Source organism: Rhinatrema bivittatum, chromosome 6, assembly GCF_901001135.1.
Source record: "Rhinatrema bivittatum chromosome 6, aRhiBiv1.1, whole genome shotgun sequence".
In the NCBI taxonomy this organism is placed as follows: Eukaryota; Metazoa; Chordata; class Amphibia; order Gymnophiona; family Rhinatrematidae; genus Rhinatrema; species Rhinatrema bivittatum.
This window is the reverse complement of record NC_042620.1, coordinates 8,177,064-8,196,941: the sequence shown is the minus strand read 5'-3', so window position 1 is coordinate 8,196,941 and position 19,878 is coordinate 8,177,064. Positions and strand designations below refer to the sequence as shown.

General features: G+C 45.4%; 1 protein-coding gene and 1 long non-coding RNA gene across 2 annotated transcripts in view; one reads left to right on the top strand and one right to left on the bottom strand.

Annotated features, from left to right (window-relative positions):
- ASIC4 (acid sensing ion channel subunit family member 4) overlaps positions 1-19,878 on the bottom strand; it is a 557,624-nt gene that overhangs the window by 42,181 nt on the left and 495,565 nt on the right. Inside the window, exon 6 of the mRNA XM_029605013.1 lies at positions 5,638-5,791. Within this exon, the coding sequence (XP_029460873.1) occupies positions 5,638-5,791 (154 nt within the window). The remainder of the gene's footprint in view (positions 1-5,637; positions 5,792-19,878) is intronic.
- LOC115093370 lies at positions 5,715-8,585 on the top strand. Its single transcript, XR_003857300.1, has 3 exons — positions 5,715-5,797; positions 5,997-6,161; positions 8,211-8,585. It is a non-coding gene; the product is annotated as an uncharacterized LOC115093370 (long non-coding RNA).

Sequence of the window (19,878 nt, the reverse complement as noted above, 5' to 3'; positions counted from 1 at the left end):
GGTCCAAGTTAGGTTTCTTGAGAAGTGGTTTGATGGATGCTAGTTTAAGGTCGTCTGGATAGAAACCCTGGGTAAATGAGGAGTTAATGATGTCCGCCAGGGTTTTGGCGATGGTGTCCGGGATTAGAAGTAGTAATTTGGATGGGATTTGGTCGAAGGGATGTGATGAAGGTTTCATTTTCTTCAGAAGTGTTTGGATCTCTGAGGATGTGGTGAGTTCAAGAGATTGGAGGGATATGTCCTTGTTGTGGTGTATGTAAGTGCTGGCTGGTGTGCCAGAATTGGGCTTTAATTGTGTTAGGAGGTTCGTGACTTTATTACTGAAGAAGAGGGCCAGCTCATCTGCTTTTGTTTGAGCTTGGTTGATTGGTATGTCAGGTGCATTAGCCTGAGTTAGATTGGAGACGTATGTGAAAAGGGCTTTGGAGTCGAAGATAAGGTCATGAATCTTATGTGCGTAGAAGTCCCTTTTTGTTTTTAAGGTGGAGCTCTTGTATGAGTGGAGGGCGAGTTTGTATGCAGAAAGAGTAGCGGGGGAAGGGGTTTTACGCCATTTACTTTCTTTCTGACGTAGACTGAGTTTGAGGTTTCTAAGTTCATTAGAAAACCATGGCTGTCTTTTGGACGCACATTGTTTGAGTTTTTTTGTCATCAGTGGACATAGTTCGTTTGCCACAGTTTCTGTTATGGTAGACCAGGAATTAATGGCTGAATTGGGGGATGTGACGTCTATGAGTGAGAGTTCCGTGGTTAGATGATTGCTGAGTTCGTCAGAGGAGCATACTTTTCTGTAGAGAAATGAATGTTGAGGGGAGTGTTTGTTGCTCGTTTGGGTCATCGAAAAGGTGGTGGAGATTAATGAGTGGTCTGACCAGGGAACTAGTTAGCATGTAGGGTGTACTGAGTGCGTTATACCTGAGTTCAGAAAGATGAGGTCCAGTGTGTGACCCGCCTTGTGAGTAGGTTCGTTGATTATTTGTTTGAATCCCATTGCCGACATGGCGGTAAGGAAGGTTTCGCAGCTGGTTGAGAGTGTGGGGTTGTCAACGTGTAAGTTAAAATCTCCTAGGATTATCGTTGGGGAGTCCGGATTTAGATATGATGCTATAATTTCAAGGATGGGTGATGCATCTGCTTCTAGGAGGCCTGGAGGGGCATATACTAGAAGGATTTGGAGAAAGTCTGATTTGAAAAAGCCTGTTTCTAGTTTCGAGTCAGATTTAATTGGGTAGTGTGAGAATCTCAGATCTTTCTTAGCTGCTAGGAGAATAACCCCACCCCTTTTCTTCTGTCGGGGGATAGAGAAAAAGTCGTAGGTCTGAGTTGGTAGTTGATTAATTAATGCTATATCTGTAGATTTAAGCCATGTTTCTGTTATGGCACAGAGGTCCGGGTTTGCATCTAGGAGAAGGTCATTTAAGATCAGCGATTTCTTGGATAGTGATTGAGCATTAAATAAAATCAGAGAGAAAAGGGCAAATCCTAGGAGTTGGGTGATTGGAGCAATCATGATAGGGATAAGGGATTTGTAGGTGCGTTGACTGGCGAGTATGGTTGATTTTCCTGCGAGTAGAGTTCGATGATGGAGAATCGTAATTGGGAGACAGTGGCACATGGCCTGCATTGATGGGAGCGCTAGTTGTAGATTGATAAATAAATATGCCGTATGGATTGCTGGAGTTTGGAGGTAAGAATGTAGAAGTCAGGCTGTCTGAGTTGTTGGAATTGAATGACTGATAGCGTTTTGTAGTCTGAGCTGTGGAGTCTAGTTGTCTGAGCTGTAGAGTCCGGTTGTCTGAGATGTGGAGTCCGGTTGTCTGAGATGTGGGGTATGGTTGTCTGAAATGTGGAGTATGGTTGTCTGAGCTGTAGCGTCAGTACAGACTGTAGCGTCTCACCTGGTTGTCTGCGTTGTAGGAGGCTGGATTGGATGACTAATAGTCTGGATGAATGATGCTTGGTGAGGCTGAGTTGTATGAATGTTAGAGGTTGGAAGGATGGACGCTGGTGGATGCTTGTAGATGAGCTAGTGTGAGTTTGATTGTCGCTGTAGGTTTCTGCTCCGCTCCTCAGGTCTGCATGAAGGGGCGCACAAAGGGGCGGGCCCCTTTGTTGCGCTCCTTCGGCGCCCGGCGCGCGGCGCCTGGGAGCGGGTCGGCTCTTTAAATCGTGTGCCGTCGCGCTCGGGTGATGTCACCAGCGCGACTTAGTAGAGCTGAGGCGGCGTCGGTCGGCAGGACGAGGCCCAGCCCTGGTTGACTCCTCCCCGGTTAAGATCGCTCGGCAGGAGGGGGCTGGATCGTGATGGCGTGGTGCGGATGGACGAGGAAGGCAGAGAAGAGGTAAGATCTCCGCGTGGCTGGAGCGGGGCCCACGGAGGTAGGGCGAGAGTTAAGGGCCTTACCCCGATGGGCTCAAGCGCCGGCTGAGCGGGCCTTTCTTCCAGCTCCTACGGAGTCTCCGGTGTTGCCTCCTTCAAGGACCTGCAGTCCGATTCGAAAAGGGCGCCTGGGAGCGGGTCGGCTCTTTAAATCGTGTGCCGTCGCGCTCGGGTGATGTCACCGGCGCGACTTAGTAGAGCTGAGGCGGCGTCGGTCAGCAGGACGAGGCCCAGCCCTGGTTGACTCCTCCCCGGTTAAGATCACTCGGCAGGAGGGGGCTGGATCGTGACGGCGTGGTGCGGATGGACGAGGAAGGCAGAGAAGAGGTAAGATCCCCGCGTGGCCGGAGCGGGGCCCACAGAGGTAGGGCGAGAGTTAAGTGCCTTACCCCAATGGGCTCAAGCGCCGGCTGTGCGGGCCTCTCTCCCAGCTCCTACGGAGTCTCCGGTGTTGCCTCCTTCAGGGACCTGCAGTCCGATTCGAAAAAATCGGTTATTAAATCCTGTAGTGTGCAGTGCACACCTAGAGCTCTCAGTGTTTCACTACAATCGGTTATTAAATCCTGCAGTGTACAGACCTTGAGTTTTCAGTGTTTCGCTGCAGTCGGTCATTAAATCCTGGAATATATGGGCCCAATGGTCCAAGCACAAATACAGATGTTGGCTGATAAGGACCACATGATCCATCCAGACTAATTAGTGCCTGCCTATGCTGTCATGGGTCTTACTCAATCACTGTCTTCTTCCATCCTTCCTCCAACAAATAGGGCCCCTTCATGTCTAGGTGGAAATTCTGCCTCTGCTGGATATTTATGCCAGGTGTCCAGCACCCTCTGAATGCAAAAGGATTTTCTCCCATTCCTTTCTGCTTCTCTCACTTCAGAAATAAAGGTTAATAAATAAAACCACACTACTTTCTATTTCCTGGAGGTGTCATCTTTTGTTCATTTGAATTCTGAACTGGAGAAAGCTTTAGTTCTCGAGAGCTCGTCATGAAGTCCAATAAAAAGGTCTGACCTGAGATATAGTTTTGTTATGCTTTGCTTCTGTGCACTCACATGGACTCACACGGCAGCCTCACTACTACCCTCATGACCAGTCTTCTCCTTGCGCTCGTTTCCTTTCGGTATTTTATTAATGCCAGCTAGATATTTGAATATTTTAAACTTACATCTGAAAGTTCAACTTCAGAAATCTTGCCCAGAAATACTCTTTTGGTCTCATTAATGTCAACGTTTGCTGTTCAAAACGTAATGAAAAATTATTTCAGAAACTTTCCAGTCTCCTTTATGAATGAAAATGTTAAAATCTTTCCAGAACTCTCCTCAACCACACAACTTAAGCGCAGAGGTTTTTTAGCCCTATGCCAACAAATCATTTCCTTGGGGTTCAGCTTCAAATTAAAATCTCCTTGTAAGAGTGTGTTGAGAAGGGGGGAGGAAGTTTATATATTTTTCAATGTGGAACAACTAAAACTTTTTCTGGCATCAAAATCTCCCACCACTTCCTCTCCCATAGATATTTAAACGGAAAATGTAGCTGATAGTTGTGTCAATGCCTTTTTATTTTTAATTAATAGTGGTATGTATATCTCTCTATAATTTACTGGATCATCGTATAACTACATACTATATTGTTATTTTGGTTAAATGGAGAGTTTTTTCTTTGATGAGTGATATTTTTTTGTTTTAAAGAATAATTAAAATTTAAATATCTCTCCATGTATTTCTGATTTGCAAAATTCAGTTTTTGTAATTATGAATAAATGATAAATAAAGAATTTTAAAAAATTACATCTCCTTTTTCTTTTCTTTCTTCTAGACTAGAGAACACATCTTTAGCACCTTTAGTCTCTGTGTCGGGCTTACAGTGCCTTCCATACACCATTTTGGTGGCCCTTCTTTCAAATGTCTCTACTTTCTCAACGTCCTTTTGTAGATGTGCTCTCAAGAACTGAACACAGTTTGCAAGGTCTCACCAGAGACCTGTACAGAGGTAATATTACTTCCCTCGTTCTACTAGTATTACCTCTCTTCACTACACTGTCGGCTTTCCCAACTGTTTTTGTCACACTGAATGGCCTCCTTGAGGCCATCAGAGATGATGACCCCCCTCTTACCCAGGTTTCTTTCCTGTTTGGTGTTATGGGCTGGTTTTTAAAAAGGTTACGTGCATATTTTCAAAAGGCCCAGCGATGCACGTAAAGCCCTGGGACACGTGTAAGTCCCGGGACTTTACTAAAGGGGCGGGAAGGGGGCAGGGCGTGGGTGGCGTGGGGTCAGAGGCTCCAGACACAGCGGCTGGCAGTTGGACGGCGTGCGCAAAAGGTAAATTAAAAATTTTGGGATGGGGGGGGGGGGGGGATTAGAGTAGGGCTAGGGGGAGGAAAGGTTAGGGGAAGGGGTAGGAAGATCAGGTTAGGGGGAAGGGATTTCGGAGCAGCCTGGGAGAGAGCGGGGAAGGCAGTGTGGCTCAGCACGTGCAAGGTGCATAATTGTGCACCCCCTTGCGCACGCCGACCCCCAATTTTATAACATGCGCGCGCGCCAGGTAGCGTGCACACATGTAGGCCACACTAACTTCTTTTAAAATCTACCCCTATTTGTCCCTTGGATTTCTGCATCTCAAATACATGATTTATCACTTCTTTGGATTAAAACATAGCCACTAAAGGCTTCACTGTTTTTCTAAATATTTAAAGCCAGTTTTCTCTTTATCTGTGCCCATCATGTCTATTCTATTGCAGATTTTCATATCATTCACAGATAGACACACGTTCCTTTCTAATCCTTCCTCAATGTGTCTTCTAAACACATTGAAAAGGACTGGGCCTAACACTGATCCCTGTGGCAGCCCCCTAATCACTTCCCTTCACCAGAGTGGATCTCATTGACCACCATGCTCTGAGACCTTCTGCTTAATCAGTTCATCCTTCAGTTTATGACTTATTTTTCAACTCCCGATGGCTAGCTTGCTCACCGGTCTTCTGTATGGAACAGTGTTAAAGGCCTTACTGAAATCTAGGTAGACCACATCTACTGAACCATCATGATTTACTGTCACCTCAAACAAATCAATCAAATTTGCTTGCCAAGATCATCCCTTGTGAAACCACATTGCCTAGGATCCTTTAACCCACTGACTTCAATACACTGCACTGGTTTACTAACTGGTCTGTAGTTTTCAACTTTCTGGTTTATTACACACTGTGGAACCCTTGACAGTGACGGAGATGCTTTCACTTTCTTAGCACTCACTTGATGTAGGTTTCATTCTTCTTGTATTTCCTAGCCAGATAGCGAGCAGATCCTTTGTTGGGAATGCGCACCATGGAGATTTCCTTCCCGTAACGTGTCATGTTGCAGGGTGTAGGACAGGCACATCGCGTATTTGAGTCTTCAACCATGGAATCTGCAGGTTTGGCAAAAGACATGTTGACTTCATAAAGATGGGTAGGGTGTGCATGCCATTTAAAACAGGGTGAACCTCAGTCTATGTCCAAGAAGCTGTTTAGCAGATGCCATTGCACAGGTGAATGTTAGTACAGGAAGCAACACTGTATATTCTTTTTACATCTCAGTCCTGACCTACGGCATCCTCTGTCCCCAACACATAGCTTTGTCAATGAAACGAATGAGAGAAGAAGTGACCAAATGAACACATGGATTGAGAAATGACTGTCTGTAGCAAAAAATAAGATGTCTGCCTGGAGTAACAGAGGTGAAGATCTGGATCTAAGGAGAATCAGTTATGGATGAAGAACAACGGGATGGATATGTGGGTGAGAAGCAGAGCGAGCAGCTGGATAGATAAGATATGATGGATGAATGGGAGAATGGCTGTGGAAATGTGATGTGGCTATTTGGGTGCAGAGAAAACTGAATAGGTGGAGAGATGAGGGCTAAATGGCACTGCAGGTAGATGGATGAAGGAATTTTAAAGGAGGTGGGATGAAAGAAGAGATGAATGAATTGACGGGATGAGTCATGATTAAGTGGAAGATAAAGTTTAAAACTGCATCTAGAGGTCATTAACAGGATGATCTGTGCTATTTGTGGGTTTCACAGAAGGCATTATTCCTTTCTCCTGCACTGTCGTGGGTTGGGCTGGACATCATGCGGTGTATGCTATTTATACACTGGTGCCAGCTCTACGGAATTCTAATCAATTACATATATCTGTCTGGAGCCACAACTATTAGGGTTGAGGAAAAAAGCAAAGGCGTGGCTCTGTGAGATGGCATATTTGGGGCGTCCTATATAAGCCAGAGGGACTATGAGTATAGGGCATGTTAATACATTTATTGGGCAGTACAGTTTGGTAATGGGATGGAGGAAGGGATGGGCCTATGTGGGGGGAGGGGGGGTGCATGGGGCATTGTCAGAGTTCTTTTCATTTTTATTGTTTTTAGATATGTTTATTTTATTTATTATTACAGCTCTTTTCCACCCACTCATAATGGCTGTGGGTGGATTGCAGCAGAAACATTAAACTACAGTAAAATAAAATAATTTTTCATCCAATTTCCCATTATGACTCTTTGGTAAGATGCTTTATGGGACTTTATGAAGCCTGTTAAACGTTTGAATCTTTCTATCATATCCTGCAATCTCTGAGCGCAGTAATATATAGTGTGGTCTCACTAGTGACCTCTACAAGGGTGGAATGGCTTAATGGTTAGAGCAGTGGGCTGAAATCCAGGGAAGGCAGGGTCCAAATCCCTACTGCTCTTCCTTGTGACCTTCCTTGTGCCCAGGAGGGAAGGTTTAGGTCGGCCGTCATAGTTGGTGATTCGATTATTAGGAATGTAGATAGCTGGGTGGCTGGTGGGCGTGAGGATCGCCTGGTAACATGCCTGCCTGGTGCGAAGGTGGCGGACCTCACGCGTCACCTAGATAGGATTTTAGACAGTGCTGGGGAGGAGCCGGCTGTCGTGGTACACGTGGGCACCAACGACATAGGAAAATGTGGGAGGGAGGGTTCTGGAAGCCAAATTTAGGCTCTTAGGTAGAAAAATTATATCCAGAACCTCCAGGGTGGCATTCTCTGAAATGCTCCCTGTTCTACGCGCAGGTCACCAGAGGCAGGCAGAGCTCCGGAGTCTCAATGCGTGGATGAGACGATGGTGCAAGGAAGAGGGATTCAGTTTTGTTAGGAACTGGGGAACCTTTTGGGGAAGGGGGAGTCTCTTCCGAAGGGATGGGCTCCACCTTAACCAGGGTGGAACCAGACTGCTGGCGCTAACCTTTAAAAAGGAGATAGAGCAGCTTTTAAACTAGAACAAAGGGGAAAGCCGACAGTCGCTCAGCAGCGCATGGTTTGGAGAGAGGTATCTTTAAAGGATACTAATGATGCATTAGAATTAGGGCATCCCGACGGTGAGGTTCCAATAATTAGAAAAGTAGTCCAAGTGCCTGTAACTAAAAACTCACCTGAGCTAAAAAATTCTAACTTATCCCTATCAATTAAAAAGCAGAATGAGTTGGACTCGAGATGGAGGGTTTCAGGTTCCAATTGGGGTAATTCAGGCCAGTATGAAACGATTGATGGAGACCACTAGTAATATGTATTATAGGGAAATGCAACTGAAACTGATATATCGAGCATATGTGACCCCGCAAATCGCATTCCATGCGAAACTGGTGCAAACAGCGTCTTGCCTCAGATGCTCCTGTCCCTGCGGGACCATCTTTCACGTTTTTTGGGAATGTCCGGGAATTCAAATATATTGGGGGAAAATTGTGCAATATTTGAGGGGGCTATTGGAGGTGAATATTTCATTATCTCCTTACATGATTTTATTTGATTGTATTCCCAACACCGTAATTAGAAGGCCAGGTCTCCGATGGTTTGTACAGAAAGCTTTTGCAGTGGGGAAAAAGGTCATTCTGATTAACTGGAAGGAGACCTCCAGTCCCTCATATTGGATGTGGATAATCCACCGACATAGAATGATGCAAATGGACAATATGGTCTCTAAGTCAAGACCTCAACAACTTCGACGCTTTCTTCAGGTGTGGAATGACTACATACAAGCTCTATCTCATCGGGCCCGGAGTCTAATTCTTAACTGTTGACAGGTTTTGATCAACTTTCGGCAACTGTGAGAGCTTCATCAGCTCGGGACTCAATGCAATGAGGATGATGGTGGGCAGGGCTAGGGAGGGGAGGTGGGAACTAGGTGGGATGCTATGGCGACTTTGAACTGTTATTGTTATTTGGGGTATAGTTGAAACCTGAAGTTTTTTTTGCTTCTTGCTGTACTGTTCTTTTTTGCACTTAATAAAATTGTTTCAATTAAAAAGCAGAATGAAAATACAAACAAAAAACAAACTTTGAAATGTTTGTATGCTAATGCCAGAAGTCTAAGAAATAAGATGGGAGAATTAGAATGTATAGCAGTAAATGATGACATAGACTTAATTGGCATCTCAGAGACATGGTGGAAAGAGGATAACCAATGGGACAGTGCTATACTGGAGTACAAATTATATCGCAATGACAGAGAGGAGCAACCGGGAGGAGGTGTGGCGCTTTATGTCCGGGATGGCATAGAGTCCAACAGGATAAACATCCTGCATGAGATTAAATACACAATTGAATCTTTATGGGTAGAAATCCCTTGTGTGTTGGGGAAGACTATAGAGATAGGAGTATATTACCGTCCACTTGGTCAAGATGGTGAGACGGACAGTGAAATGCTAAGGGAAATTAGGGAAGCTAACCAAATTGGTAGTGCGGTAATAATGAGAGACTTCAATTACCCCAGTATTGACTGGGTAAATGTATCATCGGGACACGCTAGAGAGATAACGTTCCTGGATGGAATAAATGATAGCTTTATGGAGCAATTGGTTCAGGAACCGACAAGAGAGGGAGCAATTTTAGATCTAATTCTCAGTGGAGCACAGGACTTGGTGAGAGAGGTAACAGTGGTGGGGCCGCTTGGCAATAGTGATCATAATATGATCAAATTTGATTTAATGACTGGAAGAGGAACAGTGTGCAAATCCACGGCTCTCATGGTAAACTTTCAAAAGGGAAACTTTGATAAAATGAGAAAAATTGTTAGAAAAAAACTAAAAGGAGCAGCTACAAAAGTAAAAAATGTCCAAGAGGCGTGGTCATTGTTAAAAAATACCATTCTAGAAGCACAGCCAAGATGTATTCCACACATTAAGAAAGGTGGAAAGAAGGCAAAACGATTACCAGCATGGTTAAAAGGGGAGGTGAAAGAAACTATTTTAGCCAAAAGATCTTCATTCAAAAATTGGAAGAAAGATCCAACAGAAGAAAATAGGATAAAGCATAAACATTGGCAAGTTAAATGTAAGACATTGATAAGACAGGCTAAGAGAGAATTTGAAAAGAAGTTGGCTGTAGAGGCAAAAACTCACAGTAAAAACTTTTTTAAATATATCCGAAGCAGAAAGCCTGTGAGGGAGTCAGTTGGACCGTTAGATGATTGAGGGGTTAAAGGGGCACTTAGAGAAGATAAGGCCATCGCGGAAAGATTAAATGATTTCTTTGCTTCAGTGTTTACTGAAGAGGATGTTGGGGAGGTACCCGTAATGGAGAAGGTTTTCATGGGTAATGATTCAGATGGACTGAATCAAATCACGGTGAACCTAGAAGATGTGGTAGGCCTGATTGACAACTGAAGAGTAGTAAATCACCTGGACCGGATGGTATACACCCCAGAGTTCTGAAGGAACTAAAAATGAAAATTTCAGACCTATTAGTAAAAATTTGTAACTTATCATTTAAAATCATCCATTGTACCTGAAGACTGGAGGATAGCAAATGTAACCCCAATATTTAAAAAGGGCTCCAGGGGCGATCCGGGAAACTACAGACCGGTTAGCCTGACTTCAGTGCCAGGAAAAATAGTGGAAAGTGTTCTAACATCAAAATCACAGAACATATAGAAAGACATGGTTTAATGGAACAAAGTCAGCATGGCTTTACCCAGGGCAAGTCTTGCCTCACAAATCTGCTTCACTTTTTTGAAGGAGTTAATAAACATGTGGATAAAGGTGAACCGGTAGATATAGTATACTTGGATTTTCAGAAGGCATTTGCCAAAGTTCCTCCTGAGAGGCTTCTAGGAAAAGTAAAAAGTCATGGGATAGGTGGTGATGTCCTTTCGTGGATTGCAAACTGGCTAAAAGACAGAAAACAGAGAGTAGGATTAAATGGACAATTTTATCAGTGGAAGGGAGTGGTCAGTGGAGTGCCTCAGGGATCTGTATTGGGACCCTTACTTTTTAATATATTTGTAAATGATCTGGAAAGAATACGACGAGTGAGATAATCAAATTTGCAGATGACACAAAATTGTTCAGAGTAGTTAAATCACAAGCAGATGTGATAAAGTGCAGGAAGACCTTGTGAGACTGGAAATTGGGCATCCAAATGGCAGAATGAAATTTAATGTGGACAAGTGCAAGGTGTTGCATATAGGGAAAAAATAACCCTTGCTGTAGTTACACAATGTTAGGTTCTATACTAGGAGCTACCACCCAGGAAAAAGATCTAGGCATCATAGTGGATAATACTTTAAAATAGTCGGCTCAGTGTGCCTATCTCCAGACCCAGACCTCCGCTATGCCTGACCACGCTACTGCCTATCTCCAGACCCAGACCTCTACTACATCCGACTATGCTACTGCCTATCTCCAGACCCAGACCTCTGCTACATCCGACTATGCTACTGCCTATCTCCAGACCCAGACCTTTGCTACGTCCGACTATGCTACTGCCTATCTACAGACCCAGACCTCTGCTATGTCTGACTACGCTACTGCCTATCTCCAGTCCCAGACCTTTGCTACATCTTACTATGCTACAACCTATCTCCAGACCTTGATCATTACTTTGATAGACTCGCTATTGACTTCTCTGTGATCAGATCTCAGCATTGCTTGTCACGACCTCCGCTTTGCCGCTGGCCCTGATCCAAGCCTGTCATTGATGCCTCTCCTAGCCTACTCCTTGGACGTGGACTTATTAGGCTCCAGCCTACCTTTGCACGAGTGCCCTCAGCCAACCTCAGTTCCATTGGTGCCCAAGTTTGTCAGTCAGTCATTGTTAAAAAATACCATTCTAGAAGCACAGTCCAGATGTATTCCACACATTAAGAAAGGTGGAAAGAAGGCAAAACGATTACCGGCATGGTTAAAAGGGGAGGTGAAAGAAGCTATTTTAGCCAAAACATCTTCATTCAAAAATTGGAAGAAGGATCCAACAGAAGAAAATAGGATAAAGCATAAACATTGGCAAGTTAAATGTAAGACATTGATAAGACAGGCTAAGAGAGAATTTGAAAAGAAGTTGGCTGTAGAGGCAAAAACTCACAGTAAAAACTTTTTAAAATATATCCGAAGCAGAAAGCCTGTGAGGGAGTCAGTTGGACCGTTAGATGCAGGAAGACCTTGTGAGACTGGAAAATTGGGCATCCAATTGGCAGATGAAATTTAATGTGGATAAGTGCAAGGTGATGCATATAGGGAAAAATAACCCATGCTATAATTACACGATGTGGGTTCCATATTAGGTGCTACAACCCAAGAAAGAGATCTAGTTGTCATAGTGGATAACACATTGAAATCGTCGGTTCAGTGTGCTGCGGCAGTCAAAAAGCAAACAGAATGTTGGGAATTATTAGAAAAGGAATGATGAATAAAACGGAAAATGTCATAATGCCTCTGTATCGCTCCATGGTGAGACCGCACCTTGAATACTGTGTACAATTCTGGTCGCCGCATCTCAAAAAAGATATTATTGCGATGGAGAAGGTACAGAGAAGGGCTACCAAAATGATAAGGGGAATGGAACAACTCCCCTATGAGGAAAAACTAAAGAGGTTATGACTTTTCAGCTTGGAGAAGAGACGACTGAGGGGGGATATGATAGAGGTGTTTAAAATCATGAGAGGTCTAGAACGGGTAGATGTGAATCGGTTATTTACTCTTTCGGATAGTAGAAGGACTAGGGGACACTCCATGAAGTTAGCATGGGGCACATTTAAAACTAATCGGAGAAAGTTCTTTTTACTCAACGCACAATTAAACTCTGGAATTGTTGCCAGAAGATGGGGTTAGTGCAGTTAGTATAGCTGTGTTTAAAAAGGATTGGATAAGTTCTTGGAGGAGAAGTCCATTACCTGCTATTAAGTTCACTTAGAGAATAGCCACTGCCATTAGCAATGGTTACATGAATAGACTTAGTTTTTGGGTACTTGCCAGGTTCTTATGGCCTGGATTGGGCCACTGTTGGAAACAGGATGCTGGGCTTGATGGACCCTTGGTCTGACCCAGTATGGCATTTTCTTATGTTCTTATGTTCTTAAGTTCCAGTACTTTACCCAGTTCAGAGAAGGACTATGCCATCTATCGTCTGCTGTCTCTGGGCTGAACCAACCACTCTTGCTAACCAACCTCGAGGCCCACCTAAGTCCTGCCGGCCCCGGCACCCCAAAGGCTCAACCCGTTGGGAACAAGGGCTGGTATGGGTGAAGCTCCAGCGGCCCTCTGCCTATCAGCCCACTCCACTTGCTGACGGTAGGGACCCATAGGTTCCTACCTACGGGTTGCGTCAATCCCACCTTGGCCCAAGGGTCCATCTCCGACACAACACCACAAGTCTGATTAGTCAATCTTATTATGCTGTTATTATCTTTCATTACCATCAACTGGCCTGTTTCCATAGAGACCTCCTCCAAAGCCAAAGCACCCTTATGCATGTCATAGATACCCTACTATTTCTTCAGCCTGAATTCCTTTCAGTTCATCCAGGCCTCCAACCCTACCATAGTGTAAAATTGCGTGAATAAGTTACCACATGTACTCACATAAGTCTCTTATAAAATAGCAACTTACAAACAAACTGTAGCACTGTGATGGATGAGAGCACCAGGAGGCGCTCTCCAGCGTGGGATGAAATGTGTGCCCTTACGGTGAAACATCCTTACCCTGAGCCGTGACCGAACCTGCATGCTTCCTTGAGACTACCAATGCAATGGTGGTCTCTGAATGGTCCTCAGACCATTCCAAGCCCTTTCGGACTGCCGCTAGGGAGCGGCGGAAGCAGTATGTCAGACAGAGGACAAGGCAGACAAGGACAAGACACAGGACGAGGATTCAGACGATGACTCAAGGCAGGCAAAGACTCAGACCATTGGCGTAGACGAAGAACTCGGGTGTTGAGGTAAACTTGAAAGGAGTGCTGCGACGCCACGCGCCCTATACACTCCAGCCGGGATGGTCGCGGACCACGTTGGAGGCGAAGCAGCAAGGCAAGCATTGACTCAATTATATTAGAATTCAAGATGGCAATAGGTACTGAAGAGAAGGACTGGAATCCAAGGAGAAGGACATCAGGACAAACAGATGAAGGTAACCGGCCAAAACTCCAGGTGGCCCCGTCCTGACCTGAGCCTCTGGAACCCGGCGTGATCGACGTATCAAGAAGGTTAACAGCAGGGGGACGAACCTCCAACCCGACGTGGAAGATGCATCATGAAGGTATCCCAAAGTTAGACTTGAAACAGACCACAGGAGGGAAGCTCGGGAACCCTTAATATGAAGAAGATCAGATGAGAGTGAAGATCCGAGACGGTACTCAGATGGACGAGGAAGATCTTCGATCCAAGATGAAGGAGACTCCAGATAGAGCACTATCCTTGTCTTGGGGTCCCAAGGCTGCGGTGGCCAGACCGGCCCCTCAGGCTATCCACCGGAGCATTGCCCACCGGGGGCTAGGTGAGGCCGGAGTGCAGAGCATCGAAAGAAGAAGACAAGTCTCCAAGGCAAGGATCCAGGACATCCGGAACAAACTCCCTGGACACTCGATGAAGAGCAGCTGGGACAGATGAAGCGGACGTCCAGAAGACTCCGGATCCAGGAGAGACAGACAGGAACATGGGAACCCTCAGCTCTGGAGATGGAAGAATCCCACCAGCGCCCTACACACCCCAGCCGGGATGGTCGTGGACCACTGGGCCACCACACGCCCCTATCAGACCAACCGGACTAGTCGCGGACCATGAGGGACAGGAAGATGGAACCTCAGGAACCTCTGGACTGGAACGGAACATCAGGATAAAGCTGGAAACAGAGACATCAGGATAAAGCTGGAACGAAGTCATCAGGATACTGAAGACATCACGAAGAAAGAGACCAGGAATGTAGAACATCAAAGAAAGAACATCTTTCTTTCCAGATCCCAGTTATCATTTCCCGTTTTATTGTAACTGTTGCACTTTCTTAACCACACTCTTGTTACTGTGGTTCGAGTTCTCTATACATTACACATTGTTAAATGTAAACCGGTTTGATGTGATTCTTGTCATGAAAATCGGTATAGCAAAATAATAAATAAATACATAAATAAATAAATAAAATAGTCAGGAACAAGGAATGGGATTCCAAGACAAGGATGCCAGGCAGGAGATGGAAACGAAGATCCTCAGGAGTCCAGCTCCAGAAAGGAAGTTGCTCCTTGCGAAGGCGATGAAGGAATGACGGTGGAAGCCTTTTGAAGGCTGAAGCAGGAATCACCCTGGGAGGAGTTCGCAGGAGGAGCCAGAGGGACCGCTCCCTGCTGGCCCTTTAACTCCAGGAAGGAGGCGCGGCCCCATGCCTAAGGAGAGCAGGCAGAGGACTGCAGGACCACGGATAGCAGTCCTGCAGGATGTCGGCGCGCTGAAGCAGGAACTGGGTCGTGCAGGCCCCGACGTGAGAGGTGACATCCAAGCCGCAAAGAGGAGGGCAAAGGGGCTGCCCCATGCCACAGGGGAGCCCGAAGGCGTTGGCAGCCTCTGTGCCGCAGAAAGAGACCCGGTGCGGCTCCTGGCATCAGCAGCTCCTGCCAAATGAGGGCAGGCCTCCAGGCCTGTAAAAGATGGCGGCATCCGCTGCTGGAGAGGTCCAGGGCGCAGCCTCCGGACCGTGGAACGGCAGCGGTTCTCACGCTACGGGAGAGGCCCCTGCTTTCTGCGGTCTCCAGGCCACATAGGAAATATGACTGCGGCCTCCTGCCGCAACGGGACATGGCGGCAAAGCCCGCCGTGCTGAAGACAGCTTGGGCGGTCCCCGGACCGCATTGGAGCGACGTCAGAAGTCAGGCTGAGGAAAGGAGGAAGGTAAGAGGCCTCCCGTGGCTCTGGCCACGGGAGGCCTCTTACCTCCAGAACCTCCAGAACCCAGAAAGAAACTTATCCAGTAAGTTCTCAGTTTGGCATATAGGCAACTAATTGGTTTGTGACCAGCTTTTCAATAACTTTCTTGAAATAGGTCAATTGGCCACTGGCCAAAATTTTATCTTTTCCTTAGGATTCAGGTCTGAGCTTTTTCAAATGTGGGCAAAGGGGTAGACTCAGGAATAATCTTAAGAAATATTTCTTTAAAAAAGAGGGTAATGGATGCATGTAACAGCCTCCCAGTCTTCCTGAGCTGGTGCGTCATGCTCCCTCTCTTGCCTTGTTAAAATCCCATCAAAGACCCACCTTTTGATACCGCTTTCAATCTGATTGTCTGCTTTAGCCTTGACTAACTTCTTTTCTTTTAAGTAAGTCTCTTCTCCTGTATGTTTGTCTTATTAGACTGTAAGCTCTATTGAGCAGGGACTCTCTTTTCTATGTCTGTACAGTGCTGCATATGTAGTGTAGCGCTATAGAATGTTAAGTAGTAGTAGTAGTGGTGGTGGTGGAGACTATAGGAATATGGCCCAGTAAAACCTTCTAACTAATGTGAATATGCGGACAATATGGAATCTCTCTCGCAAGGGCATTTGGGAATGCCTAACATCTTTCTCTGAATAAAAAGAGACTATTCTCAGAGCAGAGTGCAAACAAAGAAGTCTCTATACAGGAAAACAAGGGCAATGAAAGAGAATATTTTTGTGAAAAACAGGCCTTGCTAAGCACCAGTGAGGCTGGGATTGGGGCCTAGCTACACAAATCCTCCTATCAGAGCCTTAATACTTATCAAGGAGATGTTTGCCACAACTTATGCTCAGTGTCTTGCTGGCTGAGTGATTATTTATTTATTTATTTATTTATTGTTTTTATATACCGGAAGTTCGTATACAATACATATCACTCCGGTTCACATTTAACAGAAATAACTATCGCCGGGGGAGGCGGTTTACATGGAACATATCGAAATAATGAACGGATAATATATAATAAAGTACAATCTATTGGGAAAAACAACTAAGATCAACTTAGAACACAACTTGGAACATATAACTGAAGTAATATAAACATTAGATTATTGCTGTAAGGCAAGGATGGTTGTTGTTCTTCTTGCTTTTAGCTCTCTGGGAAAGCTTGACGGAAGAGCCAAGTCTTGAGTTTCACTTTAAAAAGTAGTATGGCACGACTCAATGCGGAGGTCCGGTGGTAGGGAGTTCCAGAGAGATGGGCCCGCTGTGGATAGAGCGCGTTTCCTAAGGGTAGATTTTGCAGGTTGGGTGATCATTCTGTTCTGGTATGCCCTTCTGGTTGGTTTTTTAGAGGAAGTGTAGTTGAAGCTGGAAGGTTTAAGTTGAGTGGAGAGATGTTATGTAGGGCCTTATGAATCATCATGCAGGGTTTGAACTGAATCCTATATTTGAGTGATGACCTAGGGTTGACAACAAACCTGGATGAGCTGGTCTTGATGGTCTTGAAGCTAATTGATTTGCATTAATAACTAAGTGATACAGACTGATCCCTTTATAAGAGGGAGAACAAAGAGAAAAAAACTGAACATTATTAAAGCAAGGGGAAAGGTGGCAAGTGGACCATCGAAGCAGACCCGAGACCTCCCCTGCCATTCCTAGACTTCAGGTGGAGCAAGCCTGGTTTCCCTCTTAGCTTTGCTAGCTGAGATTGAGCCCTGGATCTCCTGCGAGGTGCTACAGTTGTGGATGCCCTATCGAATGTGAGACATCGGGAGCAGTGAGATAGCAGCATTCCAGCCACTCTGAGAGAGCTCTTAAGCCCAGGATGCAAAGTGGAAGTTTTGAACCATTTGTAGTCCTCTCTGGGGATGGTTAAAATCCTTAACTTCTTAAGCCACGCTTTCTGGTTAATTTCATATGCTAGAGACTTGCTCATTTTGTAAGAACAGAATTAGATCCTATTTTAAATTTCCTCTACACCTGAAAATCATTAGGTTTGCTGTGATAGTTTTTATCATAACACCCCTAATAAAATATCCATTATCTAAGACAAATGGAATTGTGATATTCTCTGATAAACTCAGATCACTCATAAAGGGTAGTTTACAAAGTTAATTATATGCAAATTGCCCTAGAGAAAACTCAAGAAAGCAGGGGATAATAGAGAGGATCTCTGAGGGATTGATGGGGAATTGTTAAAGCTTAATTAGTTGGGTAGATGGGCAGACTAGATAGGCAGGGCTGACGCATCCCAATAGGTGAAGTAGGCAGTCGCCTAGGTCACCAGCCATTAGGGTGGGCAAAGAGCAGCCATGTGGGGCCATGAGCAAAGCCCGTTCCACTCACGGCTGAAGAGGAGTAGAGACTTGGCAGGCAGCGAGCAGCAGAGACTCAGCGGGCCACGAGCAGCACACCCATCCTGCTCCGGGCAGCTGAGAAATGCAGACACTGGTGGGCCGTGAGTGTGTGAGTGAGAGGGATTGTGTGTGAACGAGAGAGCAATGGGTTTTAGTGAGAAAGAGGGAGAGAGCCTGTGTAAGGGTGCGTGTGTGTGTGAATGAGACAAGGGAACCTAAGTGTGTGTAAGAGAGGGGGGCCTGCCTGAGTGACTGAGGTCAGAGGCCCGGAGCCGGTGCTTGGACTGGGGGAGAGGGGGGCAGGCACAAGGCCAGAAGGTTCACCTAGGATGCCTAATACCCTTGCACCGGCCCTGTAGCTAGGCCATTCAGTCTTTTTCTGCCACCACATTTCTATGTTTCAGCAAATCCATGACATAGTGCTGATGATGGCGCCAACTAACTATTAATCCCTTGCATCATGGTAAAACAATTTATCAACAATTTATCCTGGCTGGGCCACTGTTGGACACAGGGTGCTGGGCTTGATGGACCCCTCGGTCTGACCCAGTATGGCATGTTCTTATGTTCTTTACTGAAACAACTTCCATGGCCTAGTTATCCTCCTGTGATAGATAAGCTGTTTTTGCTGCATTAATAGCCTTAGAGTAATCTGTGCCTTGGGTCTTATAAGCAAGCCTAGCCTTTTCTCTTTTGTTCTGTTCCTTCATTCTAGTTGCCTGCTTCAAGCAAATAAGATCATGGGAGAAACTTGGACTCATTTTTTCCCTATTTATACTCACAGATACTTCTGGGGCAGAATTATAGAAATCCTATGCATTTCAGAGTTCCAGATATCAACGAGTTCATCTGTTCCCTTCCCTTCATAATCTGAAGGTCCTAATGCTTCTGTAAACTGAGTCAGGTAACAATTTTTTTAACTAAATCACCTTCCTTCATTATTGTTACATTACTTACTCAGTCAATCCAGCAACAATACTAAGACAGGGGCCAGACTAAGTCTGCTTAGGAGATGTCATTGAGCAATGGCTGGGATTCCCATCCCCCAGGGCCTGTTCTGCAGCATCCTTAGCCCCTGCTCAGGTCCTCTGCATATCAGCACTTCCATGGAACCGCCAGGCTGGCTTTCTTTATCCTCTTCTCTATGGAACAGTGTCAAAAGCCTTACTGAAGTCCAGATGGGCCACATTCACTGCACCTCCCTGATCCACTCAAAAAACTCAAACTTGTTTGACAAGATTTCCACCCTTTGAAAAAAATGCCACCGATGCTCCTGTAATTTGCTTCTTTCAAGGGCTTGCAATCTCTTTTTTCATAGCTTTGCCCACTACTGAAATTACACTGAATTCCTCCTTGTTCCCATTTTTGTGGTGCAGGGCTACATCTGCTCTTTTCCAGTTCCTGTCTCTAAAAACAAGTTGAACAGAGCCGTGAAGGGCGCAGTCAGCACTTCCTCAAGCTCCTTCAGTCTTCTTAAGGTTCTAGATGGAGGCATGGGTAGAGGGATGGGTTGGTTGGAAGGCTGGATGGGTAGGTGGAGAATAAGATGGTTTTATGGACTGGTGTGTGACGGATTATTTGGTTGGAGGTATGGAAGGATGGTTGGGTAGAGTTCATGAAGGGATGCATGAGTAGAAGGAGGGAGCAGGGCTTCCCAATGTGTCCGGGAGACCCCACAACTAGTCGGGTTTTCAGGATATCCACAATGAATATACATGGGATAAATTTGCATGAACTGAGTCTCTAATTCATACACATTTATCTCATGCATATTTATTGTGGATATCCTGAAAACTCGACTGGCTGTGAGGTTCCTCTGGACAGGTTTGGGAAGCCCTGGACTAAAGGATAGGTGTACAGAGAGATTAAGTTCAGAGGTCAGAAGGTGAGGATTAGTTAGATTTATGAGATGATGTCTGGATGAGTCAATGAATCGGCAGAAGCGGAAGGGACACGCTCTCACTTCCTGACAAA